Source organism: Urocampus carinirostris, chromosome 6, assembly GCF_059441175.1.
Source record: "Urocampus carinirostris isolate Australia breed hairy pipefish chromosome 6, RoL_Ucar_1.0, whole genome shotgun sequence".
Lineage (NCBI taxonomy): Eukaryota > Metazoa > Chordata > Actinopteri > Syngnathiformes > Syngnathidae > Urocampus > Urocampus carinirostris.
The window spans coordinates 41,465,940-41,491,690 of NC_142354.1; the positions used below are offsets into that span (position 1 = coordinate 41,465,940).

General features: G+C 38.2%; 2 protein-coding genes across 2 annotated transcripts in view; one reads left to right on the forward strand and one right to left on the reverse strand.

Moving 5' to 3' along the window:
- rab22a (RAB22A, member RAS oncogene family) lies at window positions 1-11,431 on the reverse strand. The gene is made up of 7 exons (XM_088339021.1): window positions 10,954-11,431; window positions 7,226-7,305; window positions 4,608-4,689; window positions 3,969-4,040; window positions 2,923-3,029; window positions 1,842-1,951; window positions 1-1,499 (listed from the first exon to the last, which is right to left on the reverse strand). Exons 1-7 carry the CDS (start codon window positions 10,987-10,989, stop codon window positions 1,402-1,404), a joined length of 585 nt encoding a protein of 194 aa, XP_088195147.1. The 5' UTR covers window positions 10,990-11,431; the 3' UTR covers window positions 1-1,401.
- Window positions 11,358-25,751, forward strand: part of ppp4r1l (protein phosphatase 4, regulatory subunit 1-like) — a 20,416-nt gene continuing 6,022 nt past the window's right edge. Inside the window, exons 1-14 of the mRNA XM_088339020.1 lie at window positions 11,358-11,535; window positions 15,718-15,762; window positions 16,198-16,327; window positions 17,941-18,047; window positions 18,162-18,304; window positions 18,398-18,544; window positions 18,828-18,935; window positions 19,139-19,204; window positions 20,507-20,665; window positions 20,947-21,071; window positions 22,413-22,900; window positions 24,812-25,113; window positions 25,195-25,269; window positions 25,335-25,520. Coding sequence (XP_088195146.1) covers window positions 11,529-11,535; window positions 15,718-15,762; window positions 16,198-16,327; window positions 17,941-18,047; window positions 18,162-18,304; window positions 18,398-18,544; window positions 18,828-18,935; window positions 19,139-19,204; window positions 20,507-20,665; window positions 20,947-21,071; window positions 22,413-22,900; window positions 24,812-25,113; window positions 25,195-25,269; window positions 25,335-25,520 — 2,088 coding nt within the window. The 5' untranslated portion in view covers window positions 11,358-11,528. The remainder of the gene's footprint in view (window positions 11,536-15,717; window positions 15,763-16,197; window positions 16,328-17,940; window positions 18,048-18,161; window positions 18,305-18,397; window positions 18,545-18,827; window positions 18,936-19,138; window positions 19,205-20,506; window positions 20,666-20,946; window positions 21,072-22,412; window positions 22,901-24,811; window positions 25,114-25,194; window positions 25,270-25,334; window positions 25,521-25,751) is intronic.

The window sequence follows — 25,751 nt, forward strand, 5'->3', positions numbered from 1 at the left end:
AAAACATAAATTTAAGGGTAATCAAAAGACTGTGGTGAATCACACAACAAATCGATTTTAGGAAATCCTTTTGGTTGAATGCAATTATAAATACATGTATTAAGGGATCCAGGGAAGCTTCAAGAGGTAAAAAAAATCTAGTTATCAAAAATAAAAAAAGACATTTTTAATGTCAATAACACATGTGTCATGCCCTTCCAAGGGGAACAGAGTTACATTTTGTCATTTTAATTCAAGTAGTTACCATGTTCAAAAGTTAAAAGTTCTGAATGTTAAAACTGTAATATTATAAAACTCACAGGAAAGAATATCAATTTATTGTGATGGTCAGCAATTTGATCTTAATAATTTGCAGATCGTTATTTCCCACAACATGCATTGCGTTTGCTTTGAAAGTTACACTGTGCCATATTATAAAAGTAGTAAATATGTTTAGACTGCATGCAACCTACAGCAAATACAAAATAACCCATCAATGTGCGAGGGTAGGGTCAGCACAGCGGTGCAATGGTCAGCGCGTGTGCGCTACAGTTCTGAGGTCATGAGATCGAACCTCCTGTGTGGAGTTTGCATGTTCTCCAAGTACTTGCGTGGGTTTCCCCCAGGCACTCCGGTTTCCTCCCACATTCCAAAAACACGTTAGGTTAATTGGCCGGTCCAATTGTCCCTAGATGTGAATGAGCGAGCAAATTGTCTGTCCCTATGTGCCCTGGGACTGGCTGGCAACCACTGCCCGAAGATAGTTGGGATGGGCTCCAGCACCCCGCGACCCTACTGAAGATAAGCAGGGCAGATAATGAATGGATAAATGTGTTAGCGTAAGGTTGGATGTCTTAAGTTACTCCACAGAAAGATTCCACAGGTGCCAAGATATCCAAGAGATCTCAATGTATTGTTCAAATTACTTTTGCTGTTCCGAAAAATAAGTTAAAGAAAAAGATCAAACAAATGGGCATACAGTATACCAATATTTTAAATTTAGAATGGACTTCATAAATGATTACTTTTTTTCCCAGAAAAATAACAGATTCATTCAAAAGTCCATTCATCAATCACTGTCTGTCTCATATCTTTGATCTAATTGTGTATATGCAGTTGACACACTTTTTTTTAATCGGAACCAACATGACAACACTTTGGATTGCACAGATGGTAAAAATGTGGATTTCATAAAGTTGCAAAATAATTATTAAAAATAATAATTTAAGCTATCAAAAATAGTCATTCTAATATGCCTTAAAGGTAGGATATGTCAGACACTTGACAAAAGCCCGGTAATGAAACGTTTTCGTCCTTCACTTCCGAGAATCCATAAAATCCGCATTTTAGCCGTCATGTTTGTGGTGACGTAAGTGCATAGGAAGAATGTGATTCAGAAAACGTCACAAGTCACCGCCGTCATCAGCAGCATGCCCCGCGAGACTCTGACTCCTGCCGCCCTAGTTTGAAACCTTTTCCTGACGTACCACCGGCCCCATCGACAACTGGGATGCGTTTACCTGTGTGGAGGGACACACATTGAATTTATTAAATTGATTGGAGACATTGAAGGTTTGACAATGGGTGACTTTAGTTGTGTGGAGTTGAGTAAAGGGAAATGATCCGATACAATTTTAGCCCATTTTACCCCTGCAGATCAAGAAGATATCATATTAAAGGAAACATAAAATGCATTCTGAATCTTAACAAAAAGAAAAATTGTCACTAGTTTAATTTCTAAGATATTTTAAACGATTGAGTGTTGCTGCAAATGTAGATTTAAGATAATCCGCTTGCATGTTTATTATCCACTTAATTATTTGCCATTCTTTTGTTCACTGCAAGTTTTAAGGAACACTCACTTATCTCTATAAAGACCTCATTGATGTTAACAGCATTCTTGGCACTGGTTTCGACAAAAATGGCATGAATGGAGTCAGCGTAGTCCTTGGCGTCCTTCTCCAAGACTTCCCTGCAACCAATGCATGTCAAAATGGTTGTTTCAAAACCAGTCACACACAGATGCGCCAATTCAAATTAGAAACTTCTTTATTCTCATTGCTAAAAACATTGTGAACATTGTTTGCAACAAGATTAGACATGGGACTCCAGGATAAACACGTAATAAAGATTTAAAGAGAACAATGCAATGAAAGGGATGTGAGGATGAATAAGCAAATATATTTATAACAATTACACCTATGACCAAGAAATATTCAGTAAACCCTGCAGACATGGCTGACTCCCTATTGGTGTGTGAGGCACATTGTTAAGCACTTTGGGAGGTCTTCATTGACTTGAAAAGCGCTATATAAATGCAGACCATTTACCATTTAAATATTAGGAAAAAGCATTATTTAGAATATACAGTACAACTTTCTTAATGACTAGGATATAGTAAATCTAATACATGACCACCATAATACCTAGCATTTACTTATTATTTTGAAGAGCACAGATAAACCAGAAAATGTGAATCAAAAGCATTATAGAACAAGATTTATATAAAAAAAGAAAAAAAAACAGGGGAAATCTCTGTCAGTGTCACCTCCTTAATTTAATAACTTTATGGTTGGACACACTAAAAAAATATCCCTTGGACCACCGGCAGAAATAGATATACGGTATAGGGCAGTTGGTAATTTTAACATTTTAACTAATGTCTTGATAACTGATTAATTTAAAATCATTTTTATTTCCCTTTCCAACTACCTGGTTTTCAAAATTGTGGTTCCTGAGATGTAAGGATCAAAGTAAGGAGGCTATGTCCTTTTCCAGCAAAAGAAATAAAAGTAATGTTAGGTGGCCAATAGCGGATTAACACAGTCTCCAATTGATCCAAAATGTAAGATTAAGGGTTGTGCCTTTTATGAATTCAACCTATTTTAATAAATTTTTATTCTGTTTGGTCAAACACACTGGGTGACCGGCAAATGTGCTCACCTGGCATCGGACAGATCACATTTGTTGCCGGTGATGGCCACCACAATATTTGGTGGGCCATGCTGACGAAGCTCCTTTACCCAGTTCTTCAATGTTTGGAAGGACTCCTAATGGCAAACAAAAGAAACATGGTTATACTTACAGCACCCCACAGCATAAAATACATTTTTGTTTCACTAGTAGATTATTTTGGTAATTTAAACTATTAGTACTAACAAGAGGCTTTTCCAGGAAAATAATCTGTGAAAACTGATCTGGCATAGCAGTTGCAGATAGTTTTGCTTAGGTATATTAAATAAGTGGGCAGCACGGCGGGGCAGTGGTTAGCACGTGTGCGGCACAGTTCTGAGGTCTTGGGAACCTCCTGTGTGGGTTCAAATCCAGCTACCGGACTTCCTGTGCAGAGTTTGTATGTTCTCCCCGTGCTTGCGTGGGTTTCCTCCGGGCTCTCCGGTTTCCTCCCAAATTCCAAAGACATGCATTTCAGGTGAATTGGCCGGTCCAAATTGTCCCTAGGTGTGAATGAGCGAGCGAGTTGTCTGTCCCTGTGTGCCCTGCGATTGGCTGGCAACCAGTTCAGGGTGTCCCCTGCCCACTGCCCGATGATTGCTGGGATGGGCTCCAGCACCCCCGTGACCCTACTGAGGATAAGCAGTGCAGCTAATGATTATGCAGATAGTTTTGCATAGTGGACGCTATTATTATCACCACTTTTAACTCACAAGTTCAATATGTTGTCAACTTTCATTTTTATAATCTTTATATACAGGTAGTAGTAAAAATGTATAATCTTTTTTATTATTTTTAATGTTTATAATATGTATTGTACAACATTGTATCTTGGTGCTACAATTCCAAGAAAGGATATTTCATTTCTATTCTAATTCTATCCAGTCTTCAAAATTCTACGGAGTATTTTAAACTTATCAATAAAAAGTGGGGGCAAAAAATGTGGGGGAATAATCAAAATTTGACTAATAACTAAATAACTGAGTTGCAATGTACGAGTATAAACCTTGGTAATAAGAAGAAGATGCAAACGATACCTCTTTTGTTATATCATAAACAATGATAGCCGCTGCAGAGCCTCTGTAGTACATTGGTGCCAGAGCTCGGAACTGTGAAATGACGGCAAAATATAAGTACACTTAGAAAAATAGACAGATGCAGTGCAGATTCTCCTCGACTTAATGATTCACATTAAGGCCCAGGCGACAGCCAAAATCAATTAGTTATGATCCAATCCGGTCCTAAAAAAATAAACTACATGTTGCAAAATTGGGGAAAAAAATAAAATAAAAAAATAAACAGCTGTTTGATAAACATATAATCCGTTTTGGCATTAAAATTTGGTGGGTTTTATATCATACAATAGTTGCAATAATAGATGCATTAATTTGACATGTACTACAACTGGCCTTAAATATCAGCTATCCTCCTCCTTAACCACTGATCATCTGTATTGGCCCTGCGAAAAAAATATTGTTCTATCGCTTGTTCTAAATAGTTCGTTCTGCTAGAAAGTAAAAAAAGAAAGTTTACATGCAAGACAAGAAATGGCATTTGAACAGGCATGTCCTGAATCTATGAGTAGTCTGTAATCTGGTAAGTGTAGACTAGTAAACATGAAAATGTATTTAACTAACAAAAAATATAAGAGTAGACTGCAGGTAAAAGATACTAACCCGCTCCTGCCCTGCTGTGTCCCAGATGAGAAACTTGTGCAGTTCGTTCTGGTATTGCACTGTCTTAGTCATAAAAGATGCCCTGGGGAAACACAGAAAAACAAACAAAACACACATCTAAAAACGTAACACTGTGATTGAGCATCCCAACACAAATTATTCACAAGATGGTAGCCAATCAGTGCAGAAATGTGAAGAAAATCACGACCAGTCATGTTCATAAATATAATAACAGTCAGTGCCTATAGAGGTGTTGTCAGAGTCCGACAACCATAGTTTTTCAGCAGTGATCCATCGTAAATTCCCTTCCACACCCATTTTTGTGTCACTATTCACTCTCCTGTCCATTTAAAGCTAAAATGCCCCCCAAAAAGGTACTTAAAAGAGACAGTGAGTGGCAGTGCACAGTGGCAAGTACAAGCTCTTTAATTTTCCTTGTAACCAGCTACCTAACTCTGTAGAGTGAGCTTGCATTATCGATACGTCAACACTTTTACTTCTTCTGACAAGTCAATTTAAGTCATTTTAATTTGTATAGCCCTTAATCACAAGGAGCCTTAATGGGCTGCACAAACCACAGACTATTGCAAACTACTATGCACCATCCCCTAATCTCAAACCAACATGAGGGAAAGGAAAAACTTGAAAACCTCAGGATGAGGTAAATGAGGAAACCTTGAGAAGGGACTGCAAATGAGGCAAGTGTAATAGAGAATGTATAATGATAATTAATAATAATAATTTCCTTTGTATTGTCATTCTTTGTAACAATGTACACAGAACGAAATGTCGATACACCTGACCCGTTGTAGCGAGCCGATGCAGCCGCAGCCAACAGAGGGCGCCGCCATTTTACCAATGTTATAAGTCTTAGGTATGACTCGGCCGAGGCGCGAACCAGCGACCTCCCAGTCTCAAAGCGGGCGCCCTACCATCTAGGCTACTGAGCTGGTACTCATAGGTGCAGTTACCATGAATTTGTTCCTTTGTCAAAGAGAAAAAGTTGGTTCTTTTTGGATTAATGAAAAAACAAAAACTAAAAAACAGGCAACTACTACTGTCAAGACCAGAACGGAAACCGGTCCCACTTTGCGTGACGTTTTATTGAAAGAGAGAGGAAGGGCTGCGCCCACGATCTGGTGTTCGCTGGGTGCGGGAAGCAAGTCGCTCTCGTACTCGGATTGTGATCCGAACACGGAAGTGCGAGCGATGGCGGTGTCAGGGGCGGAAAACTAGTTGGTAGCTGGGACTGGGAGAGGAAGTCGGGGTCGGAAACGAGTCGTAAGCCAGAACAGGAGAGTAGACGTAGTCAGGGGACAAAAAGAAAGAAGTCAGGACGGGAGAACAGACGCGGTCAGGAGAAAAACAGGTCGTAGCCGAAGACAGTCGGGAGCAAAAACGGGACAGGTGGGAGTCAGGGTCGAAAAAGGCTTGCCTAGAATTCACTGAGGTTCGCAGACGGACTGACAAAAGGGGACAGACAGGACTGGGTTCAAATACTGATATGGAGCCAATCAGAACCGGCGGCAGTTGGCGCCAAATGAGGGGGCACAGCTGATTCACAACAACTACAGGATTTTTAAGCACTTAAATGCCCTTTTTTATTTTATGAAAAAAGTCAGCATCTAGTAATATGACGGTTGTTTATCGTTTTATATTGTACATATTTAACACCTCAAAATATGTATTTAAATTATTTTCTTCTTCTGCCGAGCGTTTTATGGTTTTGGACCAACACTTCTGATTTTGGTGAATTCCTAGTTTTTTTACAGATACAGAATTCCCTCGCTTTTTGCCGTTAATCAGGTCCATAACCACCCGGATTAAGTACATTTTTGCAACGTAGGACCATTTATACACAGGGCCTTTCAAAAATATTGCAACATGTGAGACACAATTGTGAAAAGAAACCAAATTTACAAACATTTTATATTGAGAAAAAGAATGAGTACTTGGTTGATTTTTCAAAACTAATAGAATTTAAACAATCCTTTAACCAAGGTCATACGTCTGTCATTAGTCTTAAAACGATTCATTTGGATTGCGCCAATCACTGCTCAGGAAAAAGAAATAAGTTCTGACAGGTTTGAGTGTACTGTCACTCTTAAAGTGACAACCAATTTCTGAGATGTACGCAAAAATCTGCAGAACAAATTAATAAAAAATAATCAGTTATAAACTGAACATGTCGGGCCGGGCTAACAGCTAGGCTAAAGGCTAAACCCTGCAAAACGTCTCTCCCATCCATTTTCCTCTTCAACGTTCGCTCTCTGGACAATAAACTGGACCATTAAACAACTGGAAGTGGCATCGAACCGCGAGATGACGAACTGCTGCGCTAAAATTCTGACAAAGACATGGTTAATCTTATCTATCCCGGCTGACGCTCAAAGAAACTGTGCGGGTCAGATGTATCGACATTTCGTTCTGCATACACGTGTACACGAATTACAATAAAGTAAATCTGAATCTGATATGGAGACGGAACAATATATTAAACTTTACCTGTAAAGATTGTTGGAGACACCGATAAAAAAAATGATGTGCTAAAAAGTGTGACCACTGGCATGACTAACCAAAATTCCATCCTACTTATCTATTTGGAATGCAGAACTTACCCAATAGTTGGGTTGATGTTTGGATCAAAGCTGTCCTCCACAAATCTCCACACAATACTTGATTTACCGACACCAGTATCCTGCAGAGATACATAAAAAGTGCAATTTTCACAAATATCAATTCATTCAAGATGGCAGGATTCAATCCACGAGATCGGTAACAAATCCAGACCTGGCAAAATTGACTAGATTGGGTTTGATTGATTTTGGTTAAGGCATCAGAATTCTAATGAATAAACCCAAATAAACAGACAAGTACTTTTTAAAAGTTTCACTCAGAAAAAAAATCATCCCTTGAAAGATAGTCTGACAACAAAAAGTGATTTTACCATCAGCTTTACAGCAAATTACCAACTCGCAGCTTGGGCTTCATTTGCTTAAATACCATAACTTATTAGTAAGCAACTCATGTTTAATAATCAGCACCGGTTTTAATTATTCTAAATTAAAAAGCTTAAGTTCCAACCCATGTTTTCCCCGTGCTTGCATGGGTTTCCTCCAGGCAATTTAGTTCTCTCAAAAATTCCAAAAACATGCATGTCAGGTTAATTGGCCAGTTCAAATGGTCCCTAGGTGTGAATGAGCGAGTGAGATGTGTGCCCTACAAATGGCTGGCAACCATTTCAGGGTGTCCCCTGCCCACTGCTCGGAGATGGCTGAGATGGGTTCCAGCACCGGTCCTACCCTCTATTTCACATTTTAGACATTTTTCAAATTGTCGATTTTTTGAATTGGTGAACTAATCAAACCAGCTCGGTAGCCTAGATGGTAGGGCGCCCGCTCTGAGACTGGGAGGTCGCTGGTTCAAGCCTCGGCCGAGTCATACCTAAGACTTACAAAATTGGTACTCATTGCCTCCCTGCTTGGCGCTCAGCATTAAGGGTTGGAATTGGGCGGTTTGGTCATCTAATGACTAAAATGGCTGCGCCCTGTTTGGCTGCGGCTGCATCGGCTCGCTACAGTTTAACTGTACGGGTCAGGTGTATCGACATTTCGTTCTGTGTGCATTGTTACAAAGAATGACAATAAAAGTAAATTCTATTCTTCTTCTTCTATTCTAATCTAATACATTTGATTAATTGCCCTGTAATTATTCAATCCAATACCTTAACTATCGTCATATCCTCAAGTTATTGTTCATTCACAATCATATGTCATTGAGGCCATGTTGCAAAAAATAACCTGCTTTGAGACAAAGAAGAAATGGGTACACAAGTGTATGCATGCTGAGGTTGTGCATGACACAGTGATACAAAACAAGTTTAACTTGGTTAAATTTAGACTGACAGGACAATGCCAAGCATATAACACTCCCCCATTTGTTGATTATCAATTTGATAAACTAAATTACTCAGATGCATAAGCCAGTAGTTCTCAACTGGTTCAGGAACCACTGTCCAATCTTTTTAACAATAGGGCAGGTAGGCGCCTTGCATGGCTGACTCCCTATTGGTGTGTGAGTGTGTGTGTGTGAATGGGTAAGTGTGAAGCACATTGTAAAGCGCGTTGGGAAGTCTTCATTGACATGAAAAGCGCTATATAAATGCAGACCATTTACCATTTACCAGAAAAGCACTATATAAATGCAGACCATTTACCATTTTAGGTCACTGCGGCCTTTTGACTTTGACATAGTGTCCTCTGATCAACATCAAAGGATGGTGATAGAAATAGTGGAATGCACAAGCAGTTATCTTTTGTTTTTTAAAAGCAATGGAAAACATTTTTTGTCAAGTTAGGCATTTGAGTCAGACTTCATTGTTTCAATTCATATTTTTGTAATAGTAACTGTTGGTGAGTATGTATTTTATTCATTTGAAGTATCTTAACAGTTATCGCTAAGATAAGGAGTCCATTTTACTTGATGAGTGTGACGAATATATTTATATTCAGAAGAATTTGGATCTTTTTAATTCACCAATAAATGGTACTGTAAATAAAATAACAGCTAAGTCACATGGATGAAAGCAATGTGAATATACAATTCCACTCATTCCTTTGCTATGACAAAATAAACATGCTACTTTTTTACTGTACTGCATATGACCAAACAACACTTAAAACAATGAGATCTTAAAGTCTTTGCGATCCTAAGGTCCCATGAGGTGGATTAAACCTGCAGCGGCCACACTTTGTACTATTCTTGCAATATATTCTTAGTCAAAGTTAGTACACGTTCAAGGGCACAGACTATTTAGTGCATGCAATTGACTCCAAGATTATTGATGACAGATGTATTGTGTGTTCTAGTGTTCAATGATTAACGTTCGAATTTGTTGGTTTAGAGCAACAGAAAAAAAAGAAAAAGCAGAAAAAACAAGCCTAGAGATCATGTTTTGTTTTTTTATTTTTTATTTGCGCTCTTCAGTACATTTAGCATCAGAAGGAAGTTCTTTTTGAAGGACTGTTCTGTTAAATTGGAATTAGCCCGGAGTTGCTCTGTCCAGTTGTTGCAATTTCCTCTCATTACTACGTTTTGTTATTTTTAGACACTGAGGAGGGAAATGAGGTTTTTTTTTTCAAATTATTATTAGTTGCGCGGTTATTGTCAATTAAACATGTTATTTAATTGACAGCAATAAAAGTTGTTATTTTAACAAAGGAGTTGAAACAGTGCTTCAATTTACCCAAGTTTACACCACTATGTGTACCCTGCTTATCTGCATTTAAAAATGTAAATAGATGCTTTAATTATTTCACAAATATAATCCATGCCTGACAATGTATACGTTTTCCCCACATATTTTACGTTTTTTACACCATTTGAAATTGTGTACGCCAAAGAACATTTTAAAAAATGATTTTAAAAAACAGTTAATGTGGCAGAGTTAAATCATCTGTAGAACAGAATGGGTTTCAGAGATCCTGCACAGCTACATATGATAAGCAACACTAAATTTACAGGATCTGGGGAAAGCAATTAGAAAGATGCTGTAAGTATTGTTTGTGTGGTTTATTTTATAAATAAATCAACTCGTTTACACAAATCATCTTTGTTTTTATTCTAGCATGTCTTGATGTTAGTAAATGGTACTCATGTCTATGTTTCATGCACATGTTGACTGCACTGTTTACTGCTTACCTTGCACAATGTTGACTATTTTTTTTTGCTCTATGATGACTATTTTTTGCACTATGATGACTATTTTTGCGCCAAATGCATATTGCACAAACCCTTACGATACCAAATTGTATGTAACATCCTACATGCCGACATTTCTTGTGTAAATTATAACTCTAACCTTATCCTCCTTGTTTTATAACCTTATCTTCTCTGTTCCCTTATCTTCTTGTTTTTTTTTACCTCACCGTAAATGTGTGAAACTGGAGTGTCGTGCCCAATTTCGTTGTCACAATATGTTAACCCATTTTGTAACAATGACAATAAAGGTATATGTATTCTATTCTATTCTATTCTAAATGAGTGCTGCGTTGTGTTTGTACGGTTTAATGTCGCTGAATAAGGGGAGCAATGGCCGAGATTGACCGGTATGGAGATATTAAGAAGATTGGAAAGAATGTAAACTTTGTTTCAAGGGAAGTATAGCCACACATCATAAATATTAATCAGCCGATTTTTCCGAGTTTGTGACGTCTGCATTGTTCATATGTGTCCTTATTTATCACCAGTAATTCGACTTACATAATCTATCAAAGCGATATAATGATGAAACATCGTGTACACAACGAATACAAGATTAATGCAATACAAATAGCTGCTGACTTACCCCCAGAAGACAAACTTTTAACTCTCTCAACGCCATGACTGCTTTCTGGTTTGCATTGATTTGTTATTCATTGGCACTTGAGTTTTTCCCCCACCTCACACTTCCTTTCATCTAACTTTTGGAGCGAATATACAAAGGTGGCTCCTGTTTACTTTATCCGAGTGGAAACATTCCAAATGAAAAAGTTAGTGAATGTCCATTGCGACGTCCTTGTTTGCCGTGGTTTGATCATAATCGTGAAAAGCAGAAGAGGCGAAAGTGGCTCATCACACTAAAGTCTCCATCTTGGAACTACAGCGCGCTGTCACGTGACTTGGGCTTCTCTTTTTTTTCACCCTCCCGGTCTACTTTCCTCCCCGAACAAAAAAAAAACAATACAAACTCTTATTCAGTCACAAGTTATGTCGACTTTGCTCCCAAGCTGATTCACTTTATCTGTATTGAAACGATCGACATCGATCGTGCCCAGGAAGTACATCCAGGAAGTGCTTTCGCCTTTTTTGAGTGACAGCTCAGCGCCTGGTGACAGCCCACACGGGACAACGGTAGCCCGCATAGCCGAGGCGAAACTCAACATGGCAGGTAAGGGCCAGTGAGAAACTCCTATTTTGGTGTGTGTTTTGCTTTTTAATGTTGCAGTTTTATGCCCGAGATAGCCAGATTCCGGTTCCTTGTATCTGTCGTCTAGAAGGGGAAACGCTGCTGTGCGAGAGGGTTTAACCGAGTGGTGTTGGCGAACTTAGCTACAGTGTTAGCTAGTGGGCTAACAAAAGCTAACCGGGGATGTCGAAATGTCTTACTTAATGGAGGCATGTGTCTTCACTTCTACTTTTTACCCGCCGGTATCCCGTAAAACAACACAGAATAGTTCGCCTTTGTGAATAAATCTTATTTACCATCTATGTTTTTGTTATAGCAGACCCATGCGTGATGACCTAGCTCCCGTTAGCCTCAATGCTAATGTCACAAGCTGCCTAAATGCACTAATATGCCTAAAGCGAAAACAATTTTGTGAATATTTTCTAATTTTACAACATCATTTTTCTGGGTTTAACAAACGAATCACCCGAGTGTCACAACTTAACCATAGAATTCCCTGCATTTAATGTTCCACATTGTTGTACTGAAGTTGTTTTTCTTTTCGGAGCACATCCGCGCGATCTCCAGCTGTAAACATTGGGATTAGGTGAACAGTTCTGGGCATGTACTAGATCTTTTATTTCATCAAAAATTGAGCCATATTTGTCAAAATTACATTAAAAAAACTCTAGAATTATTTTTCTTTGAGTCAAGTCAAGTCATTTTTTATTTGTATAGCCCTTAATCACAAAGAGTCTCAAAGGGCTGCACTGGTTATTGCACAGACTATTGTTTCAGACGATTATTACACCATCCCCTGATCTGGAACCAACATGAGGGCAAGGAAAAACTCAAAAACCTCAACATGAGGAAAATAAAGAAACTTTGAGAAGGGACCGCGCATGTGGTATCCCCCTTTCAGGATTACCGGACTGCAAAGGATGTTGCAATTACAAATAATACAGAGATATTGTCCAGAAAAAGTATAGGTTATTCATATGCTATAGAGTAGAAGTGTGTTTTAAGCCTAGATTTAAACATTTCCACTGAGGTTGCAGCTCGAATCTCAGGGGGAAGAGCATTCTACAGCACCGGGGCCCAGATGGAGAACGCTCTCGAACCTGCGGAACACTTCTTGGCTCTTCGGATCACCAGTAGACCGGCGCTTTCAGAACGAAGGCTTCGGACCGGAACATAGGGGGAAATCAGATCTGAAAGATATGAGGGAGCAAGTCCATGTATGATTTTGTATAATACTAAGAGAAGCTTGAAATCACATCTTAGGCTAACAGGGAGCCAATACAGGTTAGCCAAAATTGGCGTGATGTGATCAGACTTTTGTTTTGTTGGTAAACATCTACATACATTTCCTTCAAATATACCTAAAGGGACAGTGTGTATTATTTAGCTAGTAGTGGTAAAGAATAATCCTTAAAAAATAATATATATTAATAGAATTATATCATCCTCGTGTGCATTATTGCCTATATTAAATGTCGATGTTGACTGTGTATTGTCTCTTGATGCCCTTGCAACATCCATTGCAGCCTGGTCATCCTACAAGGGAGATTACCTCATGTGGCCCCTTCTCAAGGTTTCTTCATTTTCTTAAAGCTGAGGTTTTGAGTTTTTCCTTGCCCTCATGTAGGTTTCAGATCAGGAGATGTTGTCATGGTGGTCTCTGCAGCATAAGAAGGTTTTGGTGATTAAGGGCTGTACAAATAAGTCTGACTTGATTTTTTTTTTTACTATTTGTAGGTCTAAAAATGTGCATGTAGTTTACATAACATGAGCTTCACCTAGTGGGAGCTGACATAACTGTTATTTTGCTGCTATAGGTACCCGGAAAAGCCTTGTGAAAGGCTGGGCAAACAAAAAAAAAAAGAGTAGAAAATTTGCATTTTGGTGACTTCTGGTCTCCGTAGTTTGGATTCTTCCTTGTGCTTTTAAGCACTCGTTTTCAGTTGCACAATACAACACAGCGACATCTAGTGGTCAAATAATACACACTGTCTCCTTGACGATCATCTTTATAATAATTTTATCCGATGTGGTCATGTTATTGAAAAAGTGTATACAATAATATAATGCACCCAAATTTTGCCTTTATTGTGCCAGTGGGGCGGCAGTAGCTCAGGAGGTAGAGCGCTCGTCTTGGGATCAAAGGATCCCAGTTCGAATCCCGGCTTGTCCGTGTTACATGTCGAAGTGTCCTTGGGTAAAACACTGAACCCCTAATACCCCCAATAAGCAGGTTAGCGTCTTACATGGCTACAATACAAGGCCGCTATTGGGAAATGTGAAGCACACTGTAAAGCGCTTTGGGAAGTCATTCACTTGAAAAGCGCTGTATAAATGCAGATTTATTAATTAAAAACGGGCAAGAATTGTTTTTATTGGACACATGAGTTATATGTGTCCCGATACAACTTTTTCATTTCCGATGATTCATATTGTCACCCCAAGTATTGAGCCATAGATATTTTTCGACTATTAGCAGAAATTGTGCATGTAGTTTTTTGTATTTTTGTTAAATTCAAATTGGGCTCAACACAGTTTAGATCTGATTCCGATCTGTTAATTACTGTATATTCAGGTTGTTGTTAATATCCTTATTTTTGGTCCTACTTGTTTTATATTCAAATCATCCAAACCCAACACAAAATGCAAATTCCTGCAGACTAACGTTGTTTTGGTCATTTTGTTTTAATCCACAATATGGTGCATAGAAGATTTTATCTTTTGGAATGAACTGCTTTAACCCAAGTTCCAATATTGGAGATTGTGGATGAAATTTGATGAAAAATATATTCTTTTGGGCTTGCGAGTATCATTATTGTATCTGGAGACCTCTATCAAGAAGTGTACTGCATTCGAGGACATGGTAATTTAAGCCATTGTTGAAATTCTTTTTGTGATTCTTCAGAATATGCGACTGTAAATGGAGCATGTGCCTAAATCTTCTGGCCTACACCAATTTAGAAAATCAGTTATTGGTTAATTGGATGAACGTATAGTGTCTTTCAAAAGCTCTTTGAAAGTAGTCTAATCATTTGCAGTTGCAAAGTTGGTTTGCGATTTCGATAGCCCAACACCAAATGAATATTTCAGCAGGCTTTGCCGACATCTGTCATGATCACATGAGACTCGCTGACAGTGTTATTTTAAACCAGTTAATTAGGCAGAATTAGAGGCCATCGAGAAATGTGACTAACATTCCAAGCCCTATAGCTCACACAGACGTATGTATTTTTATTTTACTCGTATGTTAAGACCATGTTTGGTTGACCTCCAACACACAGGTGAGAAATCCTTTTTTTTTTTATTTCATATTATTTTTATAATGGTAAATCAAATTGATTATAAAGCATCCACCTGAAAATTTTAGTTCTCACTAAAACTGTTAATAATTTAGAAAAGAAACACCCACAATATCGGGAATTATTATTAAAGGTAGTGTCCACAACTTCAAATTTTGCTACTCTCTGCCGCCATCTCCTCCAAGCTTAGTCACAATCTCGGCCTCAGTCAGTTTATTCCTCAAGTACTAATAAACTCTTTATTTTTTTCCTTCACCTTTTAGGGGGTTTAGATTGGGTTTTAGACTGTATTTAAAAAGTAAAATAAAAGTGAAATTAACCCAGCTTTGACCAAAACACCTTTGGACTAAAATAAGCCAAATTTTATATTTTAATATAATCCTAATTAAATCTCTACCATGATGAAATTGATAAAGCAAATATTTTAATACAATTTTTGAGAAGCAAAATTTCTGAGGATTTGACTAATTCGTAATCTAAAAAAGTTTCTAAATAGCTTGATGATTATTCAAATGTCAATTGTCAATTTTATAAGTAATAATAAGTGAAAGGTAAATCTTACACTCAGACTGTAAACCCACTGTTTAGGCACTCGTGAAACTATTCGAAGACCTTTTCTCTTAGAGTTTGGACATTTTCGAAATGCTATTTAGTTTGGAAATTTTCAACCTCTTTTTTTTCTAGTGCACTGGCAATTTCATTAGTATTCACTAAGCGAAGCTTTGGGATGACCGCTTCCTCTCTCTTAGAGACACTTTGTCCCCAAATCATTCATGTGATGGATGGACTTACAAGTCCTTTTTTGCGTGATGCATCAAGTGTTGATGACCACTGATTTCACCCATTCACACTTCCATCTTTGCAGGTCTATCTTTATATTTTGAAGATAGCCATGAAGAGCTGGATGATTGTAAGTACTTGCTATAAGAAAAATAAAATAATATCACCATAAGGAAAAAGATAACACACCCTACATGTAGTACCTCTCTTTTAGCCCAAATAATCATATATATATATATATATATGCTTGGCTTACTATTTCACAAAAATCAAACTTACCCCCCAAAATGTTATCATTTTTATCCTCCCCTTTATCATTTTAATGAATAAATTACTATTGATTCATAATGGACTGATTTTTAAACATAATCGTACCAAGTACCTGTTTTGGACAGTTGTTCTCCATACATTTTACATTTACACTAAGCCATTGCAAACAACACTCCAGACATTTGTTGGCAATACGGAACTGTAAAACAAGATGAAATATACTTGGACCATAACCGAAACTGACAGTAAAATATTGTTTACTGGCACAAAAAAAACTTTTGTTTCCATCATGCAGTCGGATTTGATGACTACGGTCCAGAATGTGATAGCATCCGCATCACAGCATTCCTTGACGCAGGCCAGGACAACTTGACGCCACTTGGAAGGCTAGAGAAGTATGCCTTCAGTGAAAATGTTTTTAACAGGTGAGTTGGGGGGAACATACTTTGGGGCATCTGCTAATACCTCAATAAAACAAAGTATTGTCCTCAACCTTATTACTGTACTACTGATGATGGCCTACAAAACGTAATGCAGCTTTGCTTATCATTTGACTTCATTGCATTGCATTGTTCTCCGCCATACCAACTTTTGCACAATCTCTACAATACTCTGATAAGAAGGTATCCTAATGCAGTCAAATGTGGTATTGTGTGAGTACAAAAAAATGTCTGGATACCTCATGATTTTTATTCCATGTGACATTGCAAACGCTTGTTGACCAGCAAACCACAAAACCTTAAGTGCTGCACATATCTGCCTTCCCCAAAGATTAGGCAACTTACAATTAATTTGTCCCCCTGACCGGCACTCTTGTGTGTGTGTGTGTGTATATATATATATATATATATATATATGGTAATGCATGTATGGGTTTGCACGTGTTCTCTGTTGGAGTTGCAATACACTTCACAGTACACACTGCTGTTTTTTGGAAATACTTTAGATTTGTTTGGATTGATTAAAGTGTGTTTATTTTTACTTAAATTTGGACATAAAATAATTAGTGCAGAAGGGGTTTAACAGCTTTACTGAGTGTTGTGTGGGGAGGAAATCCCTACAAAGTTATTAAAGCAGTAGGAGGAATTCTGCTGAAAAGGCAATCATGTGTGGATACAATTACATAAATAGTTAATATATAGTTAATATTCCTAAGCATTTATTCTAAAATACACTTTGAGGTTTTGTCACCTCAGATGTGTCAGACTGCAAGCGTGCAGACCAAATTGGTGCTCTTGGCAGGAAGTGTGATTAAAAAGTCGCATTCATGAGTGCCTGTCAGGTTAATTTTCCGTGTCAAATTAGAACACAGTTGTCTTTCTTGTCTATTTATTGCTAGACAGTACATTTAGTCTTCAACTCTGCCAGAACAATTTTTAATGACTGAAATTTGAGCAAAGCTTTAGCGTGTTCATTTAATTAAGATATTTATTTTTTCTAGATGGTAACTCACAGTTGAGTCCTACTGTAATGGGTTTCACAAATTGATTGCAATGTGGTTGGTACTGAAATGGCTTTTAGTTAGCGTTCAAAGTAAATACAACTTATTGTGTGGACAAATCGCTCTTAATAGATGTAAATTCTCAATAATTACTAAGTAGAAGTAGTGCAACGTTTTGTTATTCAAGATTCTCACGGCGTCTCCATTTGTTGACACCTAAGTCAGGTGAATTTCTGCATTCCAGGGCAAGTGCTCATCACATACCTGTACGAGCTACACACAAACGTATGAAAATTGACACAAGGCTGCCAATATAAAGTGTTGTTCCGGTAGGAACACAGGTTTACTGGTGTACCAATCGCCACCATTTATTTATTCTTTTCATGTGCTGCTGGTCAGAAAACACAAAGCGCACTTACACAATGCCTTTTTGTTCTGGATACACTTTTGGTTGTTCTGAACCAGCTTTTCAATGCTTGACTATTTGATTTTGCAATTTGTGTGCACGCACACAGTTGCTGGTAGTGTTAACGCTGCCTGCACACCACACCCGTTTCTTTGCATGCTAGCTAACCCAATGCTCCTGTTGCTTTTTAGGCAAATTGTGGCTCGCGGGCTACTCGATGTCCTTCGTGAGTTCAGCGATAATGAAAATGATTTCATCAGTGTTATGGAGACAGTCGCCAGAATGTCAGAAGATGGAGGTAGATTCCATTTTCCTATCGTAATGTACTTGGTTTCAATTAATAGCGGCATTTGTTCTTGGGAGTCTGAAGTGAGTCTCTCATTTGTCAATGCGGTTGCGTGTGTCTTGTCAGAGCCTACAGTGCGAGCTGAGCTAATGGAGCAGGTCCCAAACATCGCTATGTTCTTGCACGAGAGTAGGCCAAACTTTCCTGCTGCTTTTTCCAGATACTTAGTTCCTATCGTAGTCCGGTATCTAACCGATCCCAACAACCAGGTAGGAATTTAAGCTCTTTTCTCTTCCTCAAGTGTAAATAAACTTATATTTTAGGAATTGATTTCAAATGGATTTCCTTGTTATATTGGTCAGGTGCGGAAAACCAGCCAGGCGGCACTGCTGGTGCTTCTGGAACAGGGCCTCATTTCAAAGACTGACATGGAAACTAAAGTTTGTCCGGTTCTGCTTGACCTCACAGAACCTAGCAGCGATGATGATTACAAAATTGAGGCAGTTGCTGTAAGTAATGTGATTTAAAAACCATTTCACGCTCTGTTTGAGGACGCTCAAGATTATTACGTATTTTGTTTTTTATCTCCAAGACTGACCAGAGCCAACAATCTGTCAATTAACATTCCAATAACTGTAATAATGGTTGGAAAAGTTGCTTTAAGACACCTTTCTGATTTAACCCTGCAGTGTGACTTTTGCAAGTTGTTTTCTATACAAGCTGAAATAATATGCGTCTACTGTGTCTGCTGAGAAAGTGTGATTGGAAGTGTGCCTTTGCCTCTCCTTTTAGATTATGTGTAAAGTGGTAACCATGCTCAGCAAAGACACGGTGGAGCATCTTTTACTGCCACGATTTTGTGACTTGTGCAGTGACGCCAGACTCTTTCAAGTGCGCAAGGTAAACAAGCTTTGCTTTTTAAATTTTTACTTTAAGTTGATGTTATGCAGCAATGGTGTACAACTGTTTGGTAAAAGTCCGACTTTATTACGTTTTGCAAATCAGCTGGGCACACAAATCTTAAGCATCTTTTCTGTGGAATGTTAATTCCCAGACTGAAGAGTGCAAATGCTAATTTTTCTTTCCTACCACTCTTACCTTAGGTTTGTGCAGCCAATTTTGGAGAGTTTTGTTCAATTGTGGGTCAGGAAGCCACAGAAAAACTACTGGTAAGAAAGCTTATTAGACAATTTTCTCACTAATTTTACTCTTCAGATTGTGTTCATCTCAGATAAGTGCATGCAAAGTGTATTTTCAAAAGAAGTAAATACCTACGTATCGAATTTTTTTCTCACAAACTCAAACAATTTCAAAGATAGGCTTTTCACATTTTTTGAGAAGTCGATTAATTGGGTAGGAATTAAAATTAAGGTGAGTGATTTTTTTTTTTTTTCTGGCTTCGATACATTTTTTAAAAATCTTTTTTATTTTTCCAAATGTGGCGTTTTGATGACAGAAGGATCTCACATTTTTTGAACCCACAGTGTCTCCTATATTTGCTTATTAAATATTTTATAAGTTTAAATTTAGGTTCATTCAATAAATCTGCTCTTTAATTTTACTCGATATAAAAGGTTGTACAGTGTATTCATACTTTAGTAAGTGTAACACATCAAAGTTTATATTTTTTGAGCTTAAATGTATATTATTAAATAAAAACATTTGAACTTACCATCATAAAGGTTTTTAATAGCGCTGAATTTGAGCGTTCCAGCCATTGCTGGTCCTATGACAAGACTATTAAGTAGGGATGTCATCACTTGATGGGAAATGAGGTCTTATCATGAGACTTTCAGCTGGTTGGTAGTGGCCCAAAATGATCAGTCAGAGAACATTTTACGGGTCACAAAGCTAAAAAAGAAAACACGTATAATATGTTATTGTTGCCTTACTTTTATATTAAATTTTACATTTCTATCTTGTTTACATTTTAGTAGAGGTGCTCCCGCCTGCTTGCACTGGCACACAGACATCATTGTCATTCTTTGCTAAACCCTATGTAGGCAATTCCACTGAATTGATTGTTGCTCCTGTTTTCATTCACCAGTAACTTAGCAACAAAATAAATATTATGGCGATATTCTCTATTTTTACATTTATATTCTCTTAATTTTTTATAAACTTACAAATGTTAACATTACTTAAACCAAATTACGTGCAGCACACGATTATGAGTTAAACGAAAATACTATATTTTTTTAGTTAATTGATTGGCTTTTTTTTTCTCTGTCCATCCGAAACAAAGAAAAAAAGGGCTGACAGGGAAAAGGCAAAGCTTGCCTTGGTCCTGTCCACTTCAAATTAGGGTTTTAAACATCACCCTAGGGTTTCAAACTAGGGTTTTAAAATCACTCAATGTGCATGATCAAATGTACTGCTTACAATCAATACTTCAAAGCAAAAACTCTGACTCAGGATTTAAAAATGTCTGTTTAAGAAATCTGAGGTTGGCTCAATTACTTCTAATGCAGATTCCCAAGTTCTTCGACTTATGCTCTGACAGCCTGTGGGGCATCAGGAAAGCTTGTGCTGAGTGCTTCATGATGGTTTCCAATTCCACATCACCTGAGGTGCGTCGTGCAAAATTATCTCCACTCTTCATCAGCCTCATCAGCGACCAGTCCCGCTGGGTAAGATTAGCACTCTCACCATACTACCATACAATTCTGTTCACGCCAGTGCTCAATTACTTTAAGTTTTGTGTTTAATTTTTTTGTGTTGCCATTTTTACCCAAATTATTTCCTTGTGTATCAAGTTGCATAGATAATTCCTTCTCACTATTAAAAAAACCTTATACACCTCATGTAATAGAATAGATTGCATTTTAGAAATTTCACCCAATTTTTCTTACTATAAACGTGCATTAGCGCAAAATATTGAACAAAATGTTTTTAAAACTTTTCCACCTAGGTGCGACAGGCAGCTTTCCAGTCCCTGGGCCGTTTTATCTCCACATTTGCCAACCCAACCAGTGCGGGCCTCCATTTTAGAGAGGATGGTGGACTGCTTGATGTGTCGAGGTGCACGTCAGATAGGTAACCAAAATACACGTGTACACACATTTTGCCCCACTAAACCTCAAAACTCATGAGAACCAAACTGCGTTGTGTGTCCTTATTGCCTTTAAAGTGTGTTGTGTTCTACTCACAATGTTATACATCTCACAGTTTCATCATACGGCATGGGCCAGTAACCGTTTTGGTGTTTAAAAGCTGCAGTTTCAATTGCAGTGAATATTTTCTGCCCTCGCTAATGAATAAGCACATGCTTTTTAACAGAGCAAATTTAAAAATATTTGCTCCTTTCAGAGTCAAGTACAGAGCAGGCAACTTCTTGAAAGCTAATTGCTTCCAATTATCTTTCCTGCATGGCCAGTGCACTTGAGTAGAGAAGAAGGGAGATAAGCTGCGAATATATAAACTGAGACACACGGCCACTGGCCACTTTGCAGTGACGCTGTGTATGTGTTCCTGCAGACAATAATCCAATTTATTGTAGGTATTCTAGTTATGTCAAGTCATATAAACGTGCATTGTGGTCTGATTATGCTCTTAGTCTAAATGCAAAAAGGCAGATTTAAACTTTTGGGTTAGTCTTTTTTTGTTACTTGTACATGTAAACCCATTCCACTGACCTTTTATGCGCATTGCAGCAGATGTGCAATTTCTTCATCCAGGATGTTTATTTTCTTAGTTGGTGCCACAAAGAGCTGTGGATTTGTATTAGAGACATAAGTAATGCACGCTTACCCTCTAAATAAGCCTCGGGTATTAGTTGATTTCTCTGGGATATTTCCTTTTTATATTCTGTCCCTACAGTGAAAATGCCATAGCTGTATTCCTCCATAAATAGTGTAAGTCAATGCTTCTAGCAAACCACATATATCCACAACTTGTAAACACACGTATGTTCAAATCTTATATTGGCCTATACTTATTGTCGCTGTATCAAATGTAACCTGTCAGCATTCTGGAACATTAAGATAATTATTTATGAACTAGGTCTAATGTGTATTTATCTACTAAGGTTCGTGGTTGTAAACACACAAACATTTCTAATGGGTCTCGTGAGATGTGTTACTATATTTTTTTCCTGCAGTAGTTTTTTTCAATACTTTTCTATCTCAATCATGCAGTTTGTCCCTTGGCTATGTACATGCAATTCTACAAATAGAATCATCAAATTAAATTGGGAATTTCTTCGCTGACAGTAATTTAGAAACGTCTCCAAGAAATTGTTACACAGCTTTTAAAAGTAAGGTTGTATGTAAACATAATTACAAACATTAACAAAAAATGGGATTATATTCTTTGCAAGCTGCTACTTGAATCTGTCCTATAAACTGAAAGTCAGCATCAGCATGTTTGTATTTCTAGCGACTGCTCCTTGAACTCCCTTAACTGCGGTGACATTGGTGCCCGGCGCACAGAACGAACCATCGCTCACACGCCTCCCAACCAAGATGGCCGTGCCACGCCATCGCCGGAACACGTGCTGGCTGCCGAGGAGATAAACTACGATGACAACGGTCACATTTTCGCCCACGGAGAACCGTTCAGCACTTTGGCACACGCCGGCAACAATGCCAAGAACGTCAAAGACACCACGCAGGCGGATGAGAACTTTAACTCTTTCCATTTTTGGAGGCCTCCTCTACCAGACATCAGCAGTGAGCTAGAGCTACTAAACTGTCAAATGGGGGACATGATTGAGAAAAAAGAGGTTAGAAATGAGGAGCAGAAAGAAGCAGGAGATTTTGGAGGTCTTCCGGAGTCGAAGGCCAATACTGGTAAGAGTACCAGTGACCAAATCCAAATGGTCTTAGACTGTTTGCAGCCGCACATGGATGACCCTGATGTCCAAGGTGAGCGGCTGCACAAGGTGGCACCTTTATTAAATTTAGTCATTTGTTTACTAGTAGAAAAATGTCAATGATAATATGCTCTTATATATTCATGTTTTTAATTGATGAGTGTACAGCAGGGATCGGTAACCTTTTTGACACAAAAAGCAAAAATGCAGATTTTTTTTTAATTAGGAGAGCCACATGACATATCTTAAGACAAAATTCAACAAACCCGCCAAACCCACTCTCCAAAAGAAAATTCTTCAGCACATTCTATTTCACTCTGTGATATTTGATGATTAGATCAAATCTATGAAATAATAATGCCAGAGCATGTGTCCCGTATCAATAGTATACCACTTAAAATTTGTCTCCCTCCCTCAGCTACCACCTCATTGTTCAATCTCATTTTGACCGTCATTTGTGTCCTAAATAATGGTTTCAAAACAAGTTGCAAGCAAAGTTCTTTTGTAAAAATGTGACAAAATACTACAAACAAGGATGTCATCGTACTTATGTTCGGCGCAGCTACCATGGGCGAGACAACAAAGAGTGCCTTGCGTCGTGCGCAGAAAGCAGCCTGCCTTTCTTGCTCCTCCACTCAAAATGATTTGATAAAATTAAGGACCTATAATAATGCCAACCTGTGTTACTTAAGATCATTGGGGCTCATTTTGTCATAAATAATGATTTCAAAACAACGTTTCGTTAAAGGTTTTTTTTTTTTTTTAAATAAATGTCACAAAATACTGCAAACGAGAATGATACTGATTTATACCCAAAACCTACCGCTCACCCAATCCAACTGCTCTGGGTGCTTGGCTGGTCTTAGCTTAATGAACTTCCATATGCAGGATTCCATATACAGGGTTCCCGCAGATCCTTGAAAAGCATGTAAAGTCATTCAATTTTTTATTCTAAAACTAAGGCCTTAATTGACATTAAAATGCCTTTAATCCAAATTCGAAAGTATTAAATATGAACACATTAATATGATTTATATTTGTTTGAACTAAATAGATCTAGTAACATTTATCAGTTGTCTTTCCTTAATAATTCACCAATTTACTTTTGTACATGGCTTGACCACAATAACAAAGTATCAAAACGGTGATGTGGTTTCAGTCGGGCCTTTCAGAGCAGACGCATGTCTTAGGTCTACCCACAATACACATAGAAACTTAGGACATAGAGGTTTACTTTGGACCATGGGAAAGTGTTAATTTAATGAGAAATGGCTGTCCAGCGAACATTTTTGCCGTAGTTAAAAGCTGTGCCAGGTAATGTGTATGAGGCACAATATATTGTGTGCAAGAAATAGTAACATAGTTTGGTTTTGTTTGTTTCGATCGGGGGATTTTTATGTTGACGTGGTCTTGAATTTGACATCAGAAGGCACTAAAAAGTCTTAAGTTTAACTTGCCTAAAGCTGTAGGAACCCTGATAAAGATGTACATCCAAAACAGGGACTGATGGAGTAACACCTTGACTGTAAACTATAGGTGAAAATCCGCCCAATTTAGCCATTTGTCTGTGTCGCTTCGCCTTTGTATTTGCTAAAATAAGAACGATACAGCCTACATCTCCTAGCCAGATGTGCTCATGAAAATAACCAGATATGTCTCATGACCCATAAGTTCCCAACCCCTGGTTTAACAGTAGCATGATCACATATTTTATGCGCTGTAATATTAATGTTTTAATTGATGTTGGTGTGGTTGAAATCTAGGTTTACGGTAATTGTACATATTCTATAATCTTGTGGGAAATTATTTTAGTCCCTTAAATAATATAATAAAGTAATGGCTCATTAACAGCAATACAATGTAGCAAGTCAATAAATGGGTTTTGACCTACAATATATAAGAGGGGAAAAAATTGTTTTTGTGTCATCATGCTGACTTAGCCCTGCCGTTCTCCCCTCCTTAGCTCAAGTTCAGGTCTTGTCTGCGGCTCTGAAGGCTGCTCAGCTCGACAGCCCGTCGGATGACAGTCCCACAGAAAGCCAACTAGCAGAATGCCATGCTGACAGCGACGTTGACACCCTTCTTGATGAGAGTAATTCGCCAGAGGTTCAGTCTGAGGCTGACGAGAGTAAGGAAAAAGAGGCCCAAACGACAGAAAGTCACTCTTTCCCCGAAACATCTCCAGTCCAAGAGCAAGGAGATGAGGGGACACAGACAGAACCTTTGATGGATCCGGAAGTGTCTCCACCTGGCTCACCAATTCTGGTACGAGGTCTTCAAATGCGGCTTCAAAATGTAAAAATCTTTGTTTTTCCCGAAGTTTTTTTTTAAATATCTGATGTTCAGGTGTCCGAACTCATTGAAAGTGTGGAAGAGGACAGCAGAGATGATTCATTGTGTGAAGACAAGCCCAAAGTCCAGGTCAGTGCTACTGCGGTCCAGACGTGCTGCTCTCAGATCTGCTAACTTCTTTTCCTGCTTTTCAGAATGTTATCCCCCAGCAGCTACTGGATCAGTACCTATCCATGACGGACCCTGCGCGAGCTCAGACAGTTGATACGGAGATAGCCAAGCACTGTGCCTTCAGCTTACCGGGCGTGGCGCTCACCCTTGGCCGACAGAATTGGCACTGCCTCAAGGACACTTACGAAACGCTGGCCACCGATGTCCAGGTAAAAGGCCAAAAAACTGGTTGTGTTGAAATGCAAATGCGGAAAATCAAATTATTGAAAGGATGTTTTTTGCCTCTCCCAATGATCACACCATAGACTTGGACTAAATCTCTTTAAATTTTAACAAGTACTGCACTAACTACATTTTTGGCATATAACTAAATGGGAAGTTTGCTTTGTCCCTAAGCCGTGTCATAAATTGGACAAGAAACTTTACATGTAAATGGAAAA